Here is a 26,190-nt window from a genome sequence, read left to right as displayed (position 1 = left end):
ACTCCTTAGTACAAAAAAAAAAAAAAAAGAATCATTTTAACTTTTCCAGGCTCTTTGTTTTATGTGTAAGTGATAGAGTCATGTTGTCATTTTTTACCGAAAAGAAATTCCCATTGGGTTTTAATTAGGATGACTTTTTTTTTTTTTTTTTTTTTTTTTTTTTTTTTTGCAATTGGCAAAAGGGGATTTATTAGGGATCCATTCCAGCGCGCTGGGACTCTGTGCTCACTCAAGAAGGGAGAGCAGCCCAGAGCCCAGAGCAAAGGTCAAGCAGAGCTTAAGTACACTTTTTGGAGAGGGCGGTGGGCTTTGCATACATCAGAACAAATCATCATGAGGCGCGGGGAAATTGAACAACAACTCTGAAACGTGATTGGCACAATCATTGGCGGGAACAGGTGGGGCGGGGGTGATTGGTCATTCCTAAGCGGGGTACACATTCAAACTGATTGGTTCGGGCCCTGTGAGGAACTGCACAGGGCCCTAGGCTAAATGGCCAGTAGGGCGTTGTTTTAACTATCTCAGGAATCTGGCTGTAACAGAGGAATTTAATAATACCTAATCTTTTACATTCAAGCTTTCCAGCTTAGAAACTTTACCCTTTCATTCCCCACTCCTTTTTCTGACTACTTTTAATCTTAAAAGTAATGAATCATAATTATTGGGGAGTCTCATTTTTTTATCTCTGTCAGTGGAGCATACTGCCTTCCGATTACCACGAGTTGTCCTGTGTTTTCTGGAATCATTTTTAGCATGGCCTCCATTTTAGATTTCACTCGGTATTAGACCCCAATGTATCTAACTACACTGACTACCTAACTTTAAATCTGGCTTCATTCCCCCCTCTAATTTGGGAACTCCTTACTGCTGTGAGGAAGGGGGACGAAGAGGATCTCTCTGGCTTCTTCAGGCTGAAAAGGGACGGTGTGGGGCAAGCAGTTTGGAGTCCCCCTTAAAAATATCGGGTCTATCGAGTGGTCCATGCTAAAAGTCCAATTGAGAAGTAATAGGCTGGAGGGCCATTCGAGTGATAGGTGGTCTATAAGAGAAACAAGAATTCATTAGTACTGGAACCAGATTGATGCAGCAAGAAATGCCACAGCACAGAAATATGCCAATGAGTATAATGGCCAAGACAAAGATTAACAATGTTTTTCACCAGGAAATACCAAGAACCAGGAGCTAAAATACTGTCTCCATGACAAAGTCGCTGAGGACATGGCTTCTATCTGAGCATGAAAATCTTTAAGGATATTTGTCACATTGTCAGAAATGTCAGGGATGTCAACACAACAACTAACATTTAGGGTTACAGATGTCTTTTCCCTTAAGATATAGTCTAATAATTTAATGCCATTTGATCCTGCCAATTTTTTTTTTACTGACCTCTGTGTCTAATACAGAAATCTTTAATTCTGCTACTCAGGGCTGGATAACCATACTAGCAAACATCAAGCCTACCTGCGTTGGTTAGAAATAAAGGCCTTAGACTAAAACTACTTTAGCAGTCCCTTTGACAGTTATCAGGCATTTCTGTCTAAGAATCTCTTTTGTAGCCTCCAGTCTACTTATTTATGGAAGTTACATTTAACTATTATCATTTATAATGCCCGGGAACAGCTGTGCTTTGGCTTTGACTGTCTTTGCTAAGTGTTTAAGATGAAGCAAGTCAAACTGACTTCTGTTTCTACCTATTGTTAATCAGTCAGCTGAGCCTCTTGGAAGTCCTCGGGAACTTCACAGCAGCTTCTCAGTTCTGTTAGTGCCATTTGCGCAAGGATGGGTCCAGGCCTTGCTTGACCACGTGGCTTCCCTCGGAAGCATCAGGGATGTCTCCCTTTTCTGATGACCCTCCTCTTCACAGCAAATGCACTGATTGGCTTTCTGTCCTCCACTGGTCTCATTAATCTCCCTGATCAGGAGGTTATGTGGCCTAGAGTTGCAAAGCCCTTTGGAGAAGTCCCCTATCCCTGATTCAGACTGACTCAGAGGGCAAGAGCCAAATATTGGTTTTCTTGGACCTTTAATTTAACTTTAATTTTAAAACTTAATCTTAAACATCCAGCAAATAAACTTCAACAGCCTTATACTAAGTACTGGGCTTTAGTACCTATCTCTCTATCCTGTAGGTGATAACTCCTTATCTTAAGTTAACCCAGGTTGTGAGTTCTTAAAGCAGTACCTCTTTAAAACATTAACAGGCAATCCTTAGACCATCTAAAGGCAAACTACAAAACAAAACTAACTAGGATAAAAACATATTTAGTTTATGTAATAGCTACCTTGAATTCTGGCAGAGTTATACATTATAATCCCCTGTTTGAGGTCCTGGCAATCGTGACAAAAAAACCAACTTTTGGACACAACCTTAAATGCACTGAAATCTGGCCTACTTCTTTCATAGTCACTTTCACATGAGATGGGACATAGAGCCTTATCTCAAGTAAGGCGGGGCTCATCATAAGTCTTAAATACTATGGTTCTGAAGCTGATCTTTGCTTTTTAGACATCTACACAAATTGTTGCTCAAATTTACATGAATATTAGCTAACACAATATAATATCATATCTAAAACATGAATTAAAGAAAGGCTGAAAACTTTTAACCTTTTGTAGAAAAGTAGCAAAGTACTTTTGTGTTTTACAATAAAACCTTTACCCAGATTAGGCTCTCATTAACTTAAAAATACATTCAAATTGTGTCTTAGTGTAGAAAGCCACATAGAACTTTATATATCTTACTGATAACAAGTCCAGTTATAGAACACAAATGATAAATAAATTTCCAGCATGTTTTTCTTTTAAGCCTTAATTAGGATGACTTTTGCTTCTGTATATCAAATTATGAAGGATTGATGTTTTAACAATACTAGATCTTACAATTCAGTGTTAAATTTTCATTTCAATGCTGTGTAGTTTTCTGCTCACAAATGTTGCACATATTTTGTTAGATTCAACATTAAGAATGTTGTTATTGAGAGAAAATTTTAAAATTTATTTTAAAGTATTCATTGCTAGTAAATAAGAATGCAGTTAATTTTTGAATGAAATTATTGTCTTAAACTTTTTATCAAAATACAAATATGAAAATAAACAATTGTTTTAAAATGCAACTTTGATGATGTATTTTTTCTTAGATGCCACTGTTATACTATAAAGGGAGAATTTGTCTTTAAGCCATGATGGTTTGGGTAACACTCAAACAAAAAGTCTTTTTACTTTAATCCATAATTATAATTAGTGTTAGAATCTAAAAGTGATATGAGATGATGTTTTAAATTTTGTTATTTTTTTAAATTTCTAGATCACGAGCAAAACAAGACACATATTTTCTCCAATTACCTTTCTCCAGTTACTCTCCTAACCCTGTCCCCATCAGAAACCGTTGTAAAAGGTGGAAAATCCCTTGTTAAAAGTAAGGTGACCTTAGAAAGGGCAGCATGGAGCAAAGGAAATAAACTCAGAAGCCAAGCAGTTCTGGGAGCTGAATCTCAGCTCTTACCTCAGATTACTGGATGACCTTAAATTAATTAAGTCCCTTCTCTAAGCCTTTAATTCTTTCTCTGTGAAAAAATGATAATACTTTCTTCCCAAGGTTTTCTGAGGTTAAACAAGGTAATAAATGCAAAGGAATTTGCATGTTTTCTGGCTCATTATTAGGGTTCAATAATAGTTAGCTTCTATTCTATTTCCTTCTTGACTGCTGCATTGGATTCTAGAACTGCTAAAACAAGTTACCACAAACTTAAGTGGCTTAAAACAACAGAATTGTGTTCTCTCATAGTTCTGGGGGCTGTTTGCAAGGTGTTGGCAGAATTGGCTTCTTGCAGGGGAGGGGGGCCTCTGAGGGTCAGTCTACTCCATGCCTCCCCTTGTTCTAGAGGCTCCTGACAATCCTCCAGCACTCCTTGGCTTGTAGCTACATTACATCTCTGCCTCCATCTTCACGTGGCATTCTGCTTTGTGTCTCTGTGTCCCAAATCACTTTCTCCTTTCTCTAACAAGGACTGGTTATGTGGATTCAGGGCCTATCTTAAAAACAGAATGATCTCATTCCAATATCTTTAATTAATTAAGTCTGTAAAGATTCGGTTTCCAAATAAAGTCACGTAGGTACCAAGGATTAAGACTTAGACATATCTTTTGGGAGGACACTACTTAAATCACTAAAAATGTTCAGATAAAGAATAACAGAATATAAAGGCACTACTCCATGTTAAATATTCTGTCATTTTTCAACAAACATTAAAGGACAGAGAAGCTATAACTTGGGACATATGATGCATTTATATTTGTACATAATATGAAATGAATGCTGATTATTCTGTCCCTCTTTTTATTTATATTTTTAAAATATTTTATGTTTAATAGGTTTTATATAAGTTAAAACAGCTATAGGTTTTGGAGTAGGGATTTTTAGCAATTTTATGTCATGGATTATAGATTAACCTTTTAATTTTGAGTTTGGGATGAATATTCTGAGTTTGCTTGTTGATCTTACTCATTATTAGGCAAATTATTTTAAAAGGAAAGAAAAAAATGTTAATGAAAAAGAACATATTTGGAGTGTGTGTGTGTCAGGGGGGACATTCTTTTTTTTTACCCTTACATCAAGAAAGTACATCCGAATGAAGAGAGTCTCAAAATAACCTTTTTATGGCAATAATTCCACCATTCTTGTGTTTCAGTAGTATTTTCTGTTGCCCATTGTACCACTGGAGATGTACAATAAAAGACAACACACCAGTATCTATTATGTCATGGTAGCACAAATGCTACAGAGGTTTTCCCAAGTAAGAAATGTTTTCAGTTGATCAACTTAATAGTACATATCAGATTTTTTAAATAATAAAATTATAATTAATATTTGCCATTTCTGTTAATTCTTGAAATATTTTTTTTCTATTACTACCAAAAAGTGATACTTACTACATAGATCCAACTAACTGGCACATACTGTATTTTGACTTCAATATTTCTTTCTGTTCCTTGTAACACAGTGGAGTTTGAATTACCTTAGTTTTGAGGGGAAGATGACCAGCGTCTCATTGGAGGGTTCTTCTGCCCAGAGGAATCCAAGCCACACTAAATACCACTCGAAATCTTAATATCTCAAATAATTAACAAAAAATAAAACACAAACACTTAGAAATATATTTTCAAAAGTGAAGTCCTTGATAGATCTAGTCCACATAGGTTCCTGAACTAGACAAAGACAAAATGGCTCCTGAGGTGTATTTAAGAGGGTACATCAAAGGCAGGGTTAAGGTTTCAAGGGTGGAGTCTTGCTTCATGATGTCTTGTGGTCAGCAGATTGATTGGCATCTTGGCAGGTTACAACCATCTCAGGTGCTGTGTGGGATCTTAGCAGAGCTTGAGGGGAAGGTTCACCTGCATCAGGTGATCAATCCCTGAGGGAGTGCTACAAGGAGTTCTCAATGCCAGATGTATGCCCTCAGGAGGCTACTGTGTGCAACAGTCCACACACAGCCCATGGACTGCTCTGACACCTTAATCCCTTAAGCAAATCAACAAAGTTAAGAAAATTTTACTTATGTATTCATTCAACAAATATATTTTTTCTATCAAACATGTAGCAGTGAATAAGACTGACTTAGAAACACACAGGGTCAGAATTCAAATGCAGTCCATGTGATTCTAAACTCAATATTCTTTCTGAGAATTAGCTACTGCTAATTCTGCTTCTTTTTGTCATTTTGGTCTTTTTGTCATGCTAATATCTTATAAATGAATCATTTGAAATGAACAAGTGTTTTGTGGTACAGTGGAGTGGCATATCCTATTCTCTGCCAAGGAGATTCCTTTTTTTGTTTTTGTTTCTGAGGTGGTAGGAATGGAACCCAGGGCCTCAGGCATGCTAGGCAAGCACCCCACCTTTGAGCTACACCTCTGACCCTGGAAATTTGCTTTTGAATATGCAAGACCCCTGTGTAAAAGCCACTTGAGGAATAGATACACTTTGTATTTAAAATTGTAAATTGAAAACAATGATGCTATTTGCATTATATATTGTAAGTGATAGGTATTGTTATTCTTAGCTTAAAGAAAAGAAATTAGGTTTAAAAACATCAAGGAACCTGCTCAAAGCCTTGGAAATATTGATCCTTGCTCCTTGTGAAGTGGTCCCTCCTCTTGCCCAAGACATTTCCCTGCACATGTAGATGGTTTGTCATCTCCTGTCCCAGGGTTCTTAATCTGGTACTCCTCTGTCTCCTTGTTTCTACTCTGTTTCCCTTTACCTAGCAGCTTCTTAGGCATTTCAGCTTACACAAGTATCTCCCATCTAAAACCAAATAAATACTTTTCCCTTTACTCTTCTATTTCTCACCAGCTAATGTTCTATTTCTCTTCCTCTGAAACAGAATCATTTGAAAGCTATATTTGGCATCACTCCTTTTCTCCTCTTTTATTTCCCACCATCTCAATCTTATTTTCTTCCTTGCTATTTAATTATCTTTTGCAAACATTTTGCCCATCTGATGCTAAAAATGACACCCTATTGCCTACATGTTGTTTTTATTTCTAGTATGGTTGAACATTATTTTGTATCCTTTACCCATTCATTCTCTGTGTGTTGTGTTGCTTTTGCAAGTATTTTTTCTGATTTATTTGTTGTAATAGCTTTATTTCTCTTAAATGATCACATGTTTAATGGGGAAATAGAAGATTTCATCACTTTGATCAACATTGGGCAGACTGAAGTAGCTAATACACGATCATGAGTCAAGGTCATCAGGGTATGTGTAGAGGAAAACATTGAGCAAACTATTAAAGATATTGTGTAAATATGCAGTGGTCATTTTACCAAAACTTTATTTACCAGAAACATGAAGTTTTCCTTCTTTGTAGAAATCAGTTCCCGAGAGTCAAAATCCAGTGATGAAGTAAACATGTGATTTGGTTTTGTCAGCATTTGCTCTCTAGAGACTGACCGGTGTGTCTAACGGTGTTGTGTTGGAATGATGATTGCTGTGGGCTTCAGCAGTTTATCTTGTGAAAACATCATGCCTCCTTTTTTTGCTGGCCTTTTTTACTTTTTCTAAAATTCATGAATCTTCTACCTTCATAAATGTCTCTGTTCTGCTTTTTGCTAGACTGTAAATCTCTTTTATATGTGGTTTGTGGCAAAGTAGCATCATAACGAAGACTGCCCTGAATTTTGGAAGCCTCTGGAGTTTGGGGCATTGTTCCATCCAATTTTATAGATTCATCAAATTTTACAGTGAGCATGTGTTGTTTTGTGTCTCAGCATTATATCTGGTTTGATTTCTTTGTGTTATGCAAATGTTTATAAAATCCCACTCTGTTGAATACATAGGCTCTTGTTCTGTACTTTGTGGAACAAATACAATGAACCATGTTTCAAAGAGTTGACTTGGCCCCCCAAATGCATTTTTGTGTGAATGCAATTTGGTCTTACAGATGACTGAATTTACAGTAAAGGATTTTATATGTATATATAATATATAATATATACATTATATATAATGTACATATTATATATTATATATACACATGCACACACACACATATATATATACACACACATATACACACATGTATATTTATAATTTATCTTTAATTTAAACCTGTTACAGCTGTTTAACACATTTTTATAAGAGCAGTATATATATATATATATATATATACTGCTCTTATAAAATATATATATATATATATATATATATATATATATATATATATATTAGTCTCTTTTTGGTTACTATTGAGACAATATCACAGGTTAAGTTAGTTATAAGGAAAATTAGTTTATTTTGTCTTTCAGTTCTGAAGATGCAAGATTGAAGGGGATACATCTGGTGTGATGGTCTTTTTGTTTGTAATGTTCCAAATGGATGCAGGACCTTACATGGCAGGAGCTGGGGAACATTCATATGTCTCTTTTGGTCTCTCTCCTCCTTCTTATAAAGCCACCAAGATTCAATCATGGGGGTTTTGCCCTAATGACTTCCTCTAATTCCCAAAAGCACCACCTCTGAATACCGTGATCAGGTTGAAATTCCCCCCTTAATGCCTCACAGTGGGAGTTATATTTCAGCACATAAAGTTTTGGGGGACACACTCAAACCATGACAGTTTATCAGTCTGAAGCATTATGTTCTAGAAAATCTTTAAGAAACCTTAATTTCTGCAGGAATTAATGCCATTTCACTTGAATTAAGTAAGTAATATGACCACACTGCATTGCAGTCCAATCTATGAAAAGACAGGCACAAAAAAAGAGTTGAGTTTCAGTTATTTTGCATAGTGCCTTTGCCCAACTTGCTAAAATACAAAAGAGAACAAAATAATGCCTCCTTGGAGGAAACTTTATACATTGCAAATGGACTCCAAGCTTCTTAGTATTCTTTCTTTGTATTCAAACTCTTGCAATATAAAAAGGGCCTGTTTTTTTCCCCCTCAGAGGTATTATTAGGAAATCAAGTTAGATTGCTACTCCACTTCAGCTTAATAGACTGCAGTTCTTCAGGGGAGCACACCATTCCAGGCTTCATAATAAGAAAGTATTTGTTCAATTAAGTCATGAGCCTATGAACCAAATAGGAAAAGCATAACTTATAAACCATAGGATAAAAAGTAACACTTCAGTCTAATATTTTATCACATAAAGGACTTCACTGTGCTTCTGACATTGAATAAAATATAGACATTCCATACTAGCTATCATTAGATTAAAGACCCCACAGGGTCTTCCTGATGATAAGCTATCAGGGAAGGAAGAAACTTATGGTGAAGGTATAAATTGGAAAAGGAAGAAGAAAGATCTTCTCTGAATTTTTCTAGAGCCTATTCAAGGCATTTCATACAAAAGCAACCAGTCCTACAAGCCCTGGTATTGATGGGAGTGAGATGCTATTGTCAGATCAGGCAAGGCAGGCAGCGACCAAAGGAAGCAGATTTTAAAAGGCCGCTGAACAGGCTTTATTGAGATATCACTCCCGGGCAGAACTCCATCAGACCCACAGAGGGGACAGGGGAAGGGTCTGAGGAGAAACCGCGTGGAAGCTCCACGGGACTGGACTTTTATGGGGCTTACAGCAGGAAGGGAAGGGCTTGGGACAGGAAAAGGTGTTTTTAGGGTCCCTTGCTCCCTTGGAGTTGGTCAGGGGAGTTGGCTGAACTCCAGGATTGGCCAGGAGGTCCTGCTGATTGACAGGTGTTAGTTAGGAGATCTGTCTGATTGACAGGCATTTCTGCCAGCATCTGATTGACATTCTTTTCCACGCAGGCTGCTTTGTTCTAAGTTGCCACTAAGTTACCACCAAGTCGCCACCACGGACCTAACAGCTATCAGTTTAGAAACAAATTCATGATAACTCCAAGAGTCAATAAAATTGATACTAAAACCAGAAACAACTACCTGCATTATATTGGCCTCAACTGAACATAAACACCAAAACCCACAGTCTTGCAATTCTGAAATTCTACAGTTTTTTTTCTTATGTGTGCACTTATTCAACAGATGTTTACTGAGTATCTCCTACATCATAGATAGCATGCCAGGAAATTCCAAAACTTTCAGCTCAGTAATAATTAATGTATTTTACTTATTGTCTTATTAGTAAAGATCTAAATGTCACTTTTAAAAACAGGGCTTTCCAACAATAGCATGTTCAGTTTCCTGAAGAAATCCTGGTTATAAAATTGAATAATGAGGTGTTTTTTGCTCTTCTTTCCCTAAGATTTCTATTAGTCAGCATTGGATCTATTTAGCTAAATTTCTATGGACTTTATTTGTTGCTGCCACTCAGAACTGGAATGCCAGTTCATGTCATGATTTGAAATTAATATTACATTTGAAAAGCTCATGGGCTTTAACCACAAAATAGATTAAAGTACTGATGCTTGCTATGACAGGGCTGAGTCTGGAAAACATTATGTTAAGTGAAAGAAGCCAAATACAAAAAGTCACAGATCGTATGATCCTATGAAATGAAATATCCAAAATACATAAACCCATAGAGAGAAAATGCAGGTTGATGGCAAGGAGCAGAGGAGAGTATGGAGCCATTGCTTGATGTGCACTGGATTTCCTTTTGGAAATGGAGCCGTGTAAATATTTTGAAACTAGGTAGAGGAGGTAATTGAAAAACATCATGAATGTATTAACCTCTACAGAATTGTTCACTTGTAAATGGTTAATTTTATGTTAGGTAAATTTAACCTCAATTTTAAAATTGTACCAGAAAAACATTCTGTTTGTTTTTTAATTTTTTTACTGAAAGTTTTTTAAAAAAGCACACTGGTTACATATTTGTAACAGTATATTTGTTTATATTCTACAAATGAAACATTAGTTTATAATACCTGGCAGGCATTTTTATCCAATAAATGTCAATAATAAAACTGTTAGAGAAGTGGGTAATTGCTGATTTTGTTTGTCAGAACTCACCATCTTCTTACTAAGGATTTTCACCTAGAACTGTGTCCATTTGTCTGTCTGGTTATCTCACCATACAGTTGCCTTCCTAGGATTTTGTTTCTTCCCAGGAACCTCTACATTTGTTTCTACTTACAGTCTTACTGTGACATTGGAAGCTCGCTCTTGGAGCAGCTTCCAGGGAAGAGTCATTTTTGAAAATCTATTCACATGCTTCCTCTTACACATCATTAATGAAGGTGTCAACCAGAAAGGTCACTAACAGCAATGCTTGCTGCACCCCACTGATCATTTGAGTCGAATTTGATATATTGCCTTTAATAATTGCCCTGTCCTTGTCAACTAATTCTCGATTCATGTTGGAGGCCTTGTGGTCAATACGATTATGATTAATTTTTCTCATTTTATGGTAGTAAGAAGTTTTCTAACACCATATTGGTGACACCTGAGACCCAAACTTTCTTTCTACATTTGATTGTTATTGCTGGCAGCACTTATGTTTAATTATTATGATAGATAATGACAATGATTTCCATAGTAATAGAGGGCTAAGTTTTTATTTCTGGATTACCCCATGCCAGCTCTTCCTTTCATTGTTTGTAATCTGTGGAGTGTACCACCGCTCATTAGTATCTCTAAGGCCTGAGGAAATAACAAGGGTATACTCAACTTCTGTTCATTTTGTCTGACAAACAACCTCTTTTCAGTCTAAAAAATACGTTGGGAGACAAGAGTGAGGATTAATAGTAGTGAATTAAGTAGATGCATGGTTTATATGAGCATAAGCTACTTTCCCCCAAAATGGCATCTGTGGGTTATAATCAGTGTCTAAGAGTTGGGAGGCCCTTGGTATGATGCTGTGACCCTGTCTTTCTTGACAAGGATGGGGACCATGGAGATTTGGGAGGGGTAGTTATTTGTCTCCAGGATTCTTCAATCCACTAAAGGCCATTGAGAACCTCTGTATTTGGAGCACTGAAAGCTGGCAGTCCCAGGACAGCCCAGAGTTCCCCACGCATTTCTAGGCACCTCAAGTGTGGCAGCTCTCACTTTACTTGATGAGCAAAATGAGGCTGGAGAGGTCAGGGCCTTGCCTAAAGCACATGTCCAGGAAGTGGTAAATCAGTACCAGAACCCATCCAGTGCTCCTTCTGTCAGCAGAGCTAGTTTCAATTACACATTTTGGACTAGAATCTCAAACGAACCCTCAGGATTGGTTTAATATTCAATTACCGTTTCCTACTTGGTTTGTTTCTTGTGCTCTATAAGGGCTGTTCAGTACCTTCTGTTACTCCTCAGTCCCCAGTACTGCCCACATCTCCTCACTCCCTGCTTCTTCCTGTACAGTGAAGACAGAAGACAATCTCATCCTCACACTACCAAACCTGCCAGCCTGCCCACCCTTGCACCCAGGTGCTCTGTCTGCCTTCCTCTTAGCAACCAAGGCTTCTCATTCCTATCTGCAATGCAGTTCCTCCCTCCTGTGCAAGGACAGTGCAACAACTTGAGTTGTTTTGGTTTCTCTTGCAGCTTCAGTCTCTCCCTCCCCACTGGATCGTCACCACTAACATCTTTACATACTGAGCTGCCTTTGTCTCAACAGAAATTCTCTCATGGCCCATTTGGCCCCTTCATCTGCCATGATGTTCTATGATTTCCTGAAAGAACTCTTTCTTGAGAGAATGTTTTGTGCTCCCACCTCCTACAATTCAGTTGGCTCCTGAACCCACTTTGGACCATAGGGTCCCCCACCATCCTCACAAACCACTCTTGCCAAAGTACCCAATGGCCTCTGCTTGCCACCTGTGCTCTTTCCTATCCTAATGTCCCAGCCTGTTTGATGTGGTGCCCGCAACATTCTTGGGGAAACGTTTTCTTCACTAGGCTTCTCTGGCATGCTTTTAAAATTCCCTCCTATCTCATTGGTTATTCTTTCTTGGCTCCTTTTCTCATTCCTCTTTCTCTGCACAACCTACAGATACTAGATATAGGGTCCAGTCCTCTGCCCTTCCAGTTTTAGCCAAGCAAGCAGAGAAAGCTTTAAAAAAGAAATAAAAAGTGATTCTGCCTTTCTTACAGCCCTCAAACAGCTTCCCAGAACACTTGGAATGAAATCCAACCCCTCATTTATGACTGCCAGCCCTTACGTAATCAAGCACCTTCTAGATTATTCTTTTACTTCACCCTAACTGCTGGCCTTCTTGCTCTTCCTTGACACTCCTTGCTGATTCCTGCTACAGTTGTTGCTCCTTCTGTAGGAAATGTTCTTGGCCCACATCTCCCCAAGAATTCTGTTTCTCATCATCCATGTTTCTCCTCAGAGCATCCTTCCCTGACTCTCTTATCTGATTGGTATCTTCCCTGTTTCTGTCACTTTCTTTTACATTATATTGCTTTACTATTAACCTTAGAACATATCTGTACTTCGCATTGAACATTGATTTACGTACTCTCATTGAGAGGTAATATAATAGAGTGATAAAGCACCTAGATGCTAGATGCCAAATACCAGAACACAGCCACTTACTAGTTGTGTGACTTGGGACATGTCACTTAACCTCCGTTGTTCAGTGCCCTCATCTTTAAAGTGAAGATGCCCTTTAACACTTACGTTGTTATAGATATGAGTTAAAATGTATAACATGCTTAAAATAAACAACTCACCTGCTAAGTGCTACATAAGTGGTAGGTATTTTCATTATTATTTTTAAATATTTTGAAACTTTCATTGGGAAATAAACTTTGGGAGGATGACTTCTTTGTCATCCTTGAGCAGTGCTGGTTTTGCAATCCCTGCAGCAGTGCCTTATGCAGTATAACTCAGTATCTAGTTAAAAATGTGAGCAAATGTGTGACTTGCCACTGATTGGACAGATGTCTCAGTGTATTCTCAAACTGTATTGTGTCCTGAAAACAAGGTAGCTTTGGGAATGATAAAGGTTTATTTGTCGACCAGGAGTGACTTAGAATACTTGTAAAGTAAAACATCCAGAATTACTCTAGTTCTCTAGGGTTTGGTAACTTTCCAGTTATTTTGATTTGTGTAAATCCCTTTCCACTCATACGGACACCATGGAAGGAACAGAAAGGTGCAGAATGTTTCAGGTGAATTAGGACACAGAACAGGGGCAAGTTCAAAGAACTCACTTTGCTATAAATGGAAGAAGAGAGCAGAAGAATGAATGGCAGAATTAGAATTGCGATTGTAATATTTAGCTTTATCTGTTTGCTTTTATGGTCATGTAAGTGTTCTTAGGAAATTAAATGTTTGAATATTTTCTGTTTGCATTTGAATGTTCATTTATACTTAGTAGATCAGATAGATTATCTGAGTCCACAATATTACCAGCTACCTGAAGTCATGGTCTCCTAAGAATAGGGTTTTTGAATATCTGTGCTTTTTTAGAGGATCAAGTAAAGTTACCACAATACAGAAAACTACAATATAGAAAATGTCCCCACAGAGAATTCCTTTCAGCTTGTAGTGATGAGGTGGTATATAGAGAGTACAGGAGTCTCAGTGGTCCTCTCAAAAATGTTTACTAGATTATTCACTTGTATTTTGGTAGCAATGGCTTCTCATTTACTATCAAATATATATAACATATTTACCCTTTGCTAAGGACTCTAATGATTTGGCTATCTATGAATGAACATAATACATTTAGTCTGTTTCAGTCACCTTGACTCAGTCTGTCATGTCCACTGAAGAATGAATGAATGAAGAATTTATTCTCAGAACCGACTTTAATACACCCATTTTGTTAGCTGCCAAGTTTTTACACCTTCACAAAACTATTGAAAGTTATAATGTAACAGAAATGTGGAATTTCCACATGTACCTTTAGAGCACTTTTTCATAATATGAAACAGGTTTTGAAAGTTTTCACATGGAAAATTTAAAAATACACTCTCATAATTCTTACTTGGAATTTTTGCTAAATCACTGAGAATAGTATTTTATAATTTTCATACATAAAGTTTGAACAGATTTGTTATTGAACACTTCACTAAAATAGAGCATGTTCTTCTTTGGTTTCTTGTGCGCGTGAAGACATTTTCAGACCAGACACTTAGGAGTGGTCATGTGGTGAGACTTTGACAGCACAGACCTTGCCATATGGGACCTAAACTCCTGTAGCTATGGCATCATCAGTGAGATGGTTTTCTGTCAATTATTGCTTTGGGAGTCTAAGTGATGGTAGTTGGCAGTGTTTGAGCAGAGAATATCTTTGTTTCTGCTTCACCCTAACTGCTCATCTGTTGTTTTAATTTATTCAGTTATTTCTGATCAAATCAAGCCTATAGCCCTGGCTCCAGAATATTTATGTAAGTTTTTCTTAATACCATTTAATTCTAAACTCTTGATGAGGTAGACTACCAATAAAGTTATTAAACTTAATTGTAGACCTGGCTCAACTATAGTAACAAAAGATGTTCCCATGATGTCTTCTGCTTCTCTGTTCCACTCTTCTCCAATTCCATGAGAACTACCCTTCTCCCTGGTTTGTTGTCCTTCCAGTGGCAGAGTACAGGTCTAACTTTGCCGTTTTGCTTTTCTTATATTGTTTGGCAAACTGGATGTTGTGGGCTGACTTGTTTTTCCTTAGGATGCTCTTGGACCCCTGCTTCCATGACAACGTGACAGCCTGTTTACAATTTCCCCTCCCTGCTCACATCACAGTTCCTAGACTCCTGACAGATCTGTAGAATCATTAGTCTCTGTGCTTCTCCTTCTCACTCAGAAAAGCTGATGCTTCTAAGCATTGTGTGTTATCCATAAGTATATCTGTTTATCAAAAACCTGCTCATTTTTTTTTTCTGAAATTTGTACTCTGTTGTTCAGATATTCCCTTGAAAAACCCAAAACCTAGGACAAATTCCTTGGAAATTCCTACGACAATAGGTTTGAGACAAATTCAGTCTATCACTATCCATTGGGGTATATCAAATAATTCTATCAGTGCTTTTCCAGGATAATCCAAGTTCATAGATTATTTAAATACTGTGTTTATTTTTAGTATATTCTGTCCCCACGTTCTGATATTCATTTTCTACTCTTATCATTTTTAGTTGAATAAATATATGCCATTTCCAAGAAGCTTTCAAAATTAGATTCTTCAGCTTCAGCTACAGTGTGAACTTTCTTGAAAAAAAAATATACAGTACTTTGATTAAATTTTTCAGTATTTCCTCTAAAATGTTTCCCCCTTATAATGTTTAAAATGATTAACTTTCCATTCTAGAAATGAGTGATGAATGAGTTTAAATACGATTCTCTCTTCTATACAAATACATCTTTAGGACATTCTACTTTCAATATTTTGATATATACCAACCATGTGAATCATTGATCATTCAGGCCTATTAAATTTGCTTCCTCTTTTAGAGGTACATAGCATGCTTGTGAGCATCTAAATTAAAATTTGTTTCCAAAATTTGTAGAGTAGGCAACCATTCTGTTTTTTCCCAGGACTGAGGGATTTACCAGAAAACAGGAATATCTGTTTTAAACCAGGCAAACTGGGAAAAGTTGGCCCCTGTAAACATTAGTTAAATCACCCTTAGAGAGAATATTTGACAATTTTAGACATCTCATTCCTAGACATATGTTGAGTTTAAAGGGAAACTATGTGAATTGATATAATTTTGATTTTCCTCTTTATCCCAAGGGATCCTTGTAATAAAGTTCTGATAGACTACAATTTCAGAATGGTAACTGATATTATACAATAAGAATATTTGACAACTTTATTAAAGGGATTTTCAAGGATTTTTAAAAGATTACTTATATTCAAATCTATACATGTAAATATATTGTTAACCTAGAACATATTCCAATTTTATGAAGATGCTCCTACTATCGCTGTGTGATTTAGTTGCATGTTTTTTATATAAAAATCAGGTCAAGTTTTGATGAAATGATAAGTTCTCTGATGTATCTGGTTATAGCTCAAAGTACCAGTTGATACTAGAAATTGGTTACTTTATTGAGAAATCCCAGTACCAAAAATGGTACCTTTCATACCTATAGTTTAGCTCTGATAGGGATTTCAGGATGGTGATTGATGTTGTATGGGAAGAATTTTATGGGGTTAAGTGATTATTCAGCTGGAATGTGCCCACATTGGTACTTGTTGTCTATTTTATTTGGATGCAGCATCAATACATCAATTAACAGTAGAAAAATGTACCATTCACCTTCACCTGAAGCATAGCCACATTGCCTCTATGAACCTTAATGTAGAAGGAAATTACCTTGTGATTTTTTTCTTGAGGATGTTCTTAAAATAAGATTTACTAGTTAGAAATATAGAAAAACTGGATTCATAAACATCTTCAGAAAAAGAAAAAGAAAAAAAAATGAAAGAAGCAAGGATGGAAGAAGGGAAATAGTCACTGGAACACCTTTACTGCCGCACTATGAGACAAAGCCATCCCAGGAGTACCCACCTCTGCAGCCCAAGGAATGGATCCTGTGAGGAACACAAGGAATGCACAGAAAGGCTCTTCTCCTTTTCCCTGTTAAAGAGAGTCTTAGAAATTCTGAGATTCTAACAGGTGGTCCCAGGCGTAGAAACAAGCTGGGGTTCAAAAGTAAGGTTGACTCAGACTCTAGTATAAAAATAATGAAATTTTTTGTTGTTGTTTTTATACAGTTTTCTATTGTGGGATAAAATAATAAAGTGTGGTGGAATGATAGCTGACCCACAGGTTGATAACCTGTGGTTTTACCCTTGGCCCACCCACCATATAAAACAGTATTTAAACTAAGAACCCATTAAAATCAACCACAATTTTTCCTCCCTTTTTCTTTTTTCTTTCTTTCTTATTCCTCTACCATCTTTAACTTCGTGCCTCTTCCTTGGTTTTTCAGGCTCTTGCTAACTTCAAAGCATAACTATGAATGTTAGCATTGATTAATATCTTCACCAACAGTTTCCTGGTACGAATCCCAGAGCATTCTAATCATTTACTCAGAGGTTTCTTTATGGAATGTTGATGACAGCAAATGACCTTCTTACAATTGTCATTCCAAAGGAAATACAATATTCTCCTAACTAAAAGAGCAAGGTTTTGTACCCATGATAAAGATGAATTTATACATGCAATCATCCATTTGTTTTCTCTTTGGGGAGTGAATCACACTTAGAAACAAGAACTTTTGTGACCTGATATTTTAAGAAGGAGATTAAGAGTATATGTTCTACTTAATTTTAATAACACGAGTCTTCTAACCCAACTGCAGTAGAAAGCATTGCTGTAGTATTGACACACATGCTTATCCCAAAAATGATTTTTCTTTTGGGTAAAAATAGGTGATTAAATGGGCATTAAGTGAAACCAATGTTTCAATTGATTTTTTAAAATTAGCTTGTTATTTTAAAAAGGTAGATCTATTTCATCATATGACCAACTTTACCATAACTTCTAAGAAGAATAAAGAAAATCACAATTTGTTTGTTTTTCTGGGTAGTAAATTTCCAATAGTAGATATTTACAAGTTGTATGTTAGCAGCCTAAAATTTTAAGAGGAGAGTAAGTTTTCTTTTAGTTTCAGTGATGTACATTTCACACATATTGTAAGTGCATTTACTGGCTTGCTTATTTTAAAAATAACCCTAAAATAAAATTATTATTTTTGTACCAACGTATGAATAATTTCATGCCCACGCCTTTTGTTCTGTTGGTTACAAGTCTATCTCCTATTCTCACTAGGTTTTAATTGCCTTGAGGTCTAAACCTGTAACTTCCTGTGCTTCCATATTTATAAAATCATATCACAGGGCTTATTTCATGAGTATTCAATAAATAATTGTGGAATTTATTCTGACTGCTACTCCATTGTCATTTTTATTGCTAGTAGCTTATTGGTTTCCACAAAATTAGATTTCATAAGAAATTTTTACCTTTTATAAATAATAAGACTGAAGTAAAAAATTTACCTAGTGGAAAGAATTTAGAATTTAAAATCAGAAAGATTGAATTGGGCAATGTAGTAGGTCAGTCAGTGTTTTATAAATTGTGCTGCAGATATCTTGGTAGGATATATTTTTTAAGTAAAGAGATTAGGAAAGGATAAAACATTTCATATTATTTCTAGAATTTTTTAAAAATTTTAGTTCTTAATATATAAATGTATGAAATAGCCAGGTGCAGTGATGCATGCCTGTAATCCCAGCGGCTTGGGAGGCAGAGGCAGGAGGATCATGAGTTAGAAGCCAGCCTTATCAACAGTGAGGCACTAAGCAACTCAGTGAGACCCTGTCTCTAAATGAAATAAAATAGGGATGGGGATGTGACTCAGTGGTCGAGTGCCCCTGAGTTCAATCACCGGCCCTCCCCTGCAAAATGAATAAATATATGAGTGTGTGTGTGTGTGTGTGTGTGTGTGTGTGTGTGTGTGTGTTTAATTGAGTAGCAATGCAAAATTTAGGCTGTTGTAAAAGAAATGTTTATAAAACAGATTTTTGGGCATTTGAATGTTTTGAACAATTTTGAGCATGGAATTCCCCATCCACAAAATGGAGTTAATGGTAACTATTTTGGGGGTTTATCCTGAAGATTAATAATAGTAATACATATAAAGTACTTGCAGAGTACCTATTTTATGTAGAATATAAGCAAAAGCTTCCATCTTCTATCAAACCTAATACATTTAAAATTTATTTGATTAAGACCCTTTCAAATGTGCATAGAAATGCATTAAGATTTTAAATTCAAGAAACAAATTTTTAGAATACTTTCTTATTTGTAAGAGAATGAATTCATAAGAGAATGATTTTTTAAAAGCATTGCTTAATTAATTCACTGTTTATTGATTTTTTTTCTTTGAGGTCCTTGCTTTTCAATTCAATAAAAGTGTTTTTAATTTAATCATCTGTTCACTCAAGTAATATTTTAAAAAGTGAAATAGAAGGACCAAGGGATTTTTGAAGAGAAGAAACTTTTTCTGTGAAGATCAGTTAAAGAATCTGGAGAAAGCATACAAAAAATCCTGTGTAGGATAATACTAATTTCATACATGGAAAAGGTTGCCTCATGCCAGAAAGATTAAATGTATTCTTGGCAGAAGGAAGAATGAATATCAATTTATTGAAAGTTATGAGATAATAGAATTCAGCTCAAAACTGGACAGAATTAAACTTGACACTTGTCCTGAATCATTATAACTACCTCAGATGATGTTTCTCTGAGATGACCCGCAGCATGTGGTCAGACTGCATATCATCTAAACTGTCTTTTACCTTAAGGATTTTGTGACTATTAGACTGGCTTTTATAGGCCACACATCCTGATAGGCCATATACTAATGTTTTATTTGATGTTGTAACATATGCAAATCAGGTATGTTTTGCACAAATGGACCAAAAAATTAAGTCCAAAAGGAAGGGCCAAAGATTTTGCATGTTTTCATCTATAAAAGAATCCTTGGGACTAGTGTTGTGCTCAGTGGTAGAGTGCTCGCCTAGAACATGTGAGGCACTAGGTTCGATCCTCAGCACCACATAAATATAAATAAAAGAAAGGTATTGTGTTCATCTATAACTAAAAAAAAAAAAAATTTAAAAAAAGAATCCCTGATTTTTTTCAGGTCAGATTTTATAACCACTTTGCTTACCCCTGACATTCCTCTGAGCATCTTCCATTTGTTAATTTCATTTGTTTTGAGTGCTTAATTACCAACATAAGTACACAAGAAGTCTGTCCATCTGGTCATTTTTAGCAGTTCTGCTGGTGTGAGTTTTGAAGCAAGTGTAGACAGGATTGAAGGTTGTATGCATGGGAACACCTCCAAGGAAGAAAGCAGGGGATGGGGAACCAGTGGCTTCTGGAAGGAAAGTGATAATTCTAAAGGAAGATGACAGTATCCCCAAGAATTAAATCAAAAGGGGGTTATGGTAATTATAGGAGAGGATTTTTTTTCTATGCCCTTTAGGGATTGCTTCAAGTAGTTTTACATCTTCTCGGGAAAGTCAAATTTAACTCAAAGAGTACCCTAGATCATGTTGCAGTTTTAACACTTGAAAAGTATCTGCACCCTCTTAAACAATCCATAGATGAGGAACTGAGTTATTAAATAGGTGATTGTGTAAGTAATAAAGAGCTAGGATCAGAACGTAAGCTCTTGACTTTGAATCTGTTTTTCTAATGATAAATAATTGTCCACAAATATTTTCCCCTGCATCTGATGGCCACACAGGCAACTGAACCTTTCCTTCAGGTATTTTAGCCAAGGATCACAACTTAGTCTATAATATTATAATTTCCAGTATCAATAGGATCAATGTATAGTAGGTTTTTCAGAATGGATCATAGAACCGAATGAGGCCTTAGAGGTCTTCTTACTCAGAAGTCTTCAGAATGTTATTTTAACACTGAAACCCTTTGTATGAACCAGATTTTTAAACTAGATGATCTAGTTGAAATATTGAAATAAGTATTAGGACTCTAGACCTTTCCTGGCCCTATCTCTCACTTTAACCACTATGCAACCACTAAGCTACCAAGAAATACCATAATTAAAAATAATAATTCATTAATTGTTTTACAACTGCATTTTCCTTGAGTGCAGGAAAAAGAAAATTATTTTAGGATATCAGAAAACTCCGCTTTTAAGTGTGTCAAAAATAGCCTTTAGGGGTGGATTGTGGTAAGCATGACTCCAGGGGAATCCAGAGGAAGGGAAGATATAAATTGTAAGTTAATTGACCTTCCTGCTGCCCAAAACAGACATTTATCAATATTAAGCAACTCAAGAGCATAATTTCTACCATTTCTCATACCCTTCCCAAACAAGATCTGTTAAAATAGACATATTTCTCTGAATATAAAATAATGACTAGTGCCGATATGAAATAGTTTTGTGTAAATGCCTAATAGTGACTTTTTAGAGACTTCTGCAAAATAGCAGTTCATTTGGACAGGCCACACTATATTTGACAGAAGAGGCTTGGTTTTCCTTTTCATGGATTATCTGAAACCACCAGGAACCTTCAGGGCTTTTCCAGGACAAGGTTCATTGATTCTGAGTAAGGGAAATGAAGAGGAGGGGGCAGGATCAAGCTATGACTTACATTTACCCATCTGAAAACTTAGTCTGAGGCCAGGTTTAGTTGTTACTGATGTTTTTAATGATTGCATTGCCAGTGAGCTCATGTTTATAATCTCCCAGGACCTGAGGCTCCCTTAAGATGGTAGCATATTTATAACCTGCTTCAATGCTTTTTGCGTCCTGAATCCATGACTGAACGTTTCGTTTTATCTGATGCTTCCTTATTCGAAGACTCCTCTTGCCCAGTTCCACTTACCAGCCTAGCACAGGGGGGTAACTCTCCCTCGGGAAGGAAGTGAGTCTGTGTGCCAGTGGTTCCAATCACCAACACATTTTTCTTCAAATCAATGGAACACTGATGTCTCCTGAGCATATCTAGTCCTAGAAGTACGTCCATGGGCTGCTCCTCGAGGATGGAAAAAGAGCACTGTAAGAAGTCACCTTCAATTTGAATCTGAGATAGATGAATGCGGCCAATAATCCTTTGTGTGCCCACTCCCTTAGCAACTCCAGCCCATCGTCGGTCGACCAGCCTAATTATGTTACATCTCTCAGCACAAGCTTGACTCATGATGGTCATTTGGGCTCCTGAGTCAACAAAAGCCTTCAAAGGATATCCATTCACTTTGCAGTTGACATAGAGCATTGCCACTTGTCCAAAACTCTCGGGGGCCTCTTCCATTGCTATGTTCATGTTTTCTTCGATGTTCTGCTGCCGAATCTCTTCTTCTATTCTGGCTTGAGCATCCAGATCAAAAGGATCAGAAGAAAAGAGGCGAAGTCTCTCTTGCTCTCTCAAGGATCTTTCCCTTTGCTGCTCCATCAAGACCTGAGAAAATGTCTCCAGGTTTCCACTGAGCAGTGCTTCCGCCAAGGTTGGGTTGCGTTCCTTCAGCAGGGACAGATCATGAGGACTGGAAAGCAGCATACTGCGAATTAAAGTGGGGCTGTCCAGACCTTGAGAAGAAGTCATCTTCTCTCCAGAGGCCAAGCCATGGGACTGCTGTACAGATGATGCACGTTTCTGATGCTGGTGTTGGTGATGGTGTTGGTGCTGGTGCTGGTGCTGGTGCTGGTGCTGGTGCTGGTGTTGGTGTTGGTGCTGTTGCCTAGAGTTTGAAGTCCCAGGCACTGCAGTCCCACCAAAATCGACTCGGGGCTGGTTTGGGGTCCGTCCTACAGGCCGAGATCCCACATTATCCTTTTGAAGTAAAACAACCACATCGCCGTCTTTGAGGCCATAGGAGCCCAGGGAATAGTGGTCGTCTGCCAAGATTCGCTCCATGTGGAAAATCTGGATCTCGTCGACGGGGACTCCAGACTCAAGCTCACAAAGGACCCGAAAGTTGCAAAGCTCAAAGTCAGGGCTGACCTGGAGGGAGAAGGTTGCCTCAGAGAGGTCCCTTCGCACACAGTACACAGTGATCAGCATGGCATGGGCCCAGGGAGGCCAGATGGGTAGAAAGCATCAGATGGTTCACTGGCTGACTGGAGCTGGTTTCTGTTGATGACACGGCTGCTCCTCACGACTTGGTGTGTTGCTCAGACTCATTCACCTCTCAAAGAGGTACGGCCACTCACCAGTCTGGGGGCTGCCTCCCAGCCTCAGTGCCAGCCACTGGGCCCCATGGAGCCCTGAGGCAACAAGCTCACTTTTATATGTGCCACTTGGAACTTAGAATGCCCATTTCCATAGACACAAAGAAACCCAAGGCCATTAGATTCCAAGCCCAAGCCCTTCAAACTCTACTTAATGCATGATATGAAAAGATCACTTCAAGTCTTCCTGAACAGCATATTAAAGTTGATTTTGTTCATAATGGAATTATATGCTTTGTACTTTTATTTATTCCCCAAACAGTGAGGGCTTGTGTCCTTCATGGCAAGAACCGTGCCATGTGCTTAGTCAGATAGGTCAGGTGTGGTGCCTACTCTTGAAAAGTTTACATTCTGGAAAAGGGTGGATGGGTGAATCAGCAAATCACAATCCTGGCGGTAAGTACTTTTACTAAGACTTGTTCAGTAGAAAGGAGGATGTTCCTCCAAGGAGGAGACACACTGCATGTTGAAGGATGGACATTTTCCTGGTGAAAAGTAGTGAGTCACTCCACACCAAAGAGCTGCATGTACAACACCAAGATTTCATGACAAGGTCTGTTATTCAGAAAGAAAGGTGAGATGCTCAATGTAATTGGAGAAATTCAGGTCTGAATTTTAGTGGTAGCTCATGAAGCTGAAGAAGACCATTGGAGCCAATTTATAAAGTCATATATTGAAGCCAAGGAATTTAAAAATTATCAATTATCAAGAATCACCACTAGAAGAAGGAGGAGGAGGAGAGATGGAAGAAAGGAGGGGAGAAAGAAAAAGTGTGGAAAAAAATTGAGGCTGGTAAATAAATAAAGAGGCTTCTTGCAACATATAGAGGATACACCATGGCAGAAGAGCCCATTAGGAGGCCTTTTCAATCATTCAAGGAAAGAACTGTTGATAGCACCTGAAGACCCAAGGAAACTGAAGTCCAAGCAGAGGAGAAGAAATGGGCTTCTTGAGTAGAATGGACAAGGACATCTTTACCCTTTAGATGGGAAAACTGTCAAACAGAGAATGTGGATAACAGAGGGTCTCCAAAATAGGAGACTGGGTACAAGTAAGCCATTCCCTTGAAGGGACAGGTGAGAACTTTGAGATGACTAATTTCGCATTGATTCTGTAGTAAAATGCATACCTCCTTCAAGGTCAGATACGCCTCTCTCGACCCTAAGGCAAAACTACCACCTCCATCCCTCACATAGCACAAGCAAATGCATGCACACAACACACACACACACACACACACACACACACACACACACACACACACACACATAGTAAAGGCCCTCAGGATGAAGGTATAATATCCTTCTGTGTAGATGGTACAGTATTTTCTCCATATCTTGTGGATTATTTCTCACATGAGCTCGTTCCTCCCCAGTATGCATACTTATGAACCAGAAGATCCTCTGCCTAGACCTCTTTCTTCATTTCGTGTTTTGTCAGAAGGCCTGCACCATTATATAGAGAAGGGTATTGCTCAGGCTAAAAGATTATCATCATCATCATCTTTCATCTGTTTGTTTCAAATGAAAGACTGTCTCATCTATTTCTCTAATTATCATAATGTTGCCATACATTTGTTCTCATTAGAAATATCGATTAAATGCCAGGGTATGTGCAGCACGTGCTGGGTCCTGGGGAGACAGACTTGAATGTTAAATCCAGGTTGGTTCTTAAAGGAGTTTGCTCTTGAGAAGAGGGCTCACACACATTTGGGAGGTAAAACAATAGCATGATAGAAGCCAGCACAGTGTGGGAGAAATCAATATCTGGAAGCTGCAGAGGGCTGTCAGGAAGGCTTGCTGGGAGAACAGGGCTTAGCAAGATGACAAGGAGTCAACCATGCAGGGATGAGAGGGGGTGGAGAAATCAAGGCTCAGGAAGAGGCTGGCCTTGTTTACAGGCTTTAGTAGAAAGGCAGCACCTTGAAACATGAATATTTTATAAAAAAAAATCAGGGTAAAAAATATAACATTATAATGTCGTGTAGAATATCGAGTTATTTAGAGACATTTTACATTGGTTTTAAAGATGAATAGAACTTTGACCCAGTAACATCATGTTTTTCAATTTCTTCTGTGATTCTTAGCATCCTGATGAGGTCATCAGAGACCAGTATGATTTCTCCTGAGTGTGGGAGCAGATATGATCAATCAGACAGCACAAGCAAACTACTCAAGAACAGACCGAGAAGCTAGCAAAACTTAGTTTCAGTGTTCTTCTTTTTAATTCCCCAATCAGATTTGTCTTCAGTTAAATAGATTACTACTAGGGCTTTGTTTTTTCAAACAAGTGAAATTATTTTTATAGGATAATTTTCTTTTGTAAAGCAAAAATGAGGGTCCATAAAAGAAACAAATACCTTTTTCTTCCATATTACCATTGCCAGAATATCAAACATAATTAAACTTAATGTGCATATTATCTTTTTTTTTTTTTTTTTGGTATCGAGATTGAACTCAGGGGTACTTGATCACTGAGCCACATCCCCAGCCCTATTTTGAATTTTTACTTAGAGACAGGGTCTCATTGAGTTGCTTAGTGCCTCACTTTTGCTGAGGCTGGCTTTGAACTCGCAATCCTCCTGTCTCACCCTCCCAAACCATTGGGATTACAAGTATGCGCCACTGCGCCTGGCAGTGTGCATATTATCTTGCTGTAACTCTTTACTTCTGGTGGCCTTATACTGTTATGTTATTTTTAATACTTTACCTTTTATTGAGAACACACACTGAAAAGTAAAAAGCTTCAATGTCTGGCCAATTAACATTATTTCATAAATCACAGGATGTCAGGATTGGCAGGAATCCTTTAGGTCCTCTGGTCCAGCCACCCAGTCAGGCTTTAAACCTCTGTTGCAAAACAGCTGGATTCTAAAGAGATAAGCAGTCTCCTGGGATGTTTCATATTTCTGTTTTATGCAGTGCTTGATTCTTTCATTTTATACAGCACTATTGGTGATAGCACATGTGTAATTCTCTTAACTCACATTTTAATTAAAAACCCCATCTGATTATGTAATAAATTTGAAAATCCTTGGGAGTATATATAAATAAATATGAAATGCTGTGTAACATGGTAAAACCATAAATCCCTATTGCACACACTCCTTAGG

General features: G+C 37.5%; 2 protein-coding genes across 4 annotated transcripts in view; one reads left to right on the top strand and one right to left on the bottom strand.

Moving 5' to 3' along the window:
* The window catches only part of Pdgfd (platelet derived growth factor D), a 230,606-nt gene that overhangs the window by 100,012 nt on the left and 104,404 nt on the right, over positions 1-26,190 (top strand). The window lies entirely within an intron of this gene.
* On the bottom strand, positions 21,643-22,911 carry Ddi1 (DDI proteasomal shuttling factor 1). The gene has a single exon (XM_026392495.1). The coding sequence runs from the start codon at positions 22,909-22,911 to the stop codon at positions 21,643-21,645; it is 1,269 nt and encodes a 422-aa protein (XP_026248280.1).

Source organism: Urocitellus parryii, chromosome 4 (assembly GCF_045843805.1).
Source record: "Urocitellus parryii isolate mUroPar1 chromosome 4, mUroPar1.hap1, whole genome shotgun sequence".
Lineage (NCBI taxonomy): Eukaryota > Metazoa > Chordata > Mammalia > Rodentia > Sciuridae > Urocitellus > Urocitellus parryii.
The sequence above is the reverse complement of the archived record's forward strand: the minus strand, read 5'-3'. Positions and strand labels throughout refer to the sequence as shown.

What these genes read in the sequence shown, in the direction of transcription:
- Ddi1 (XM_026392495.1), bottom strand. Translation starts at nt 22,911, where the DNA reads ATGCTGATCACTGTGTACTGTGTGCGAAGGGACCTCTCTGAGGCAACC.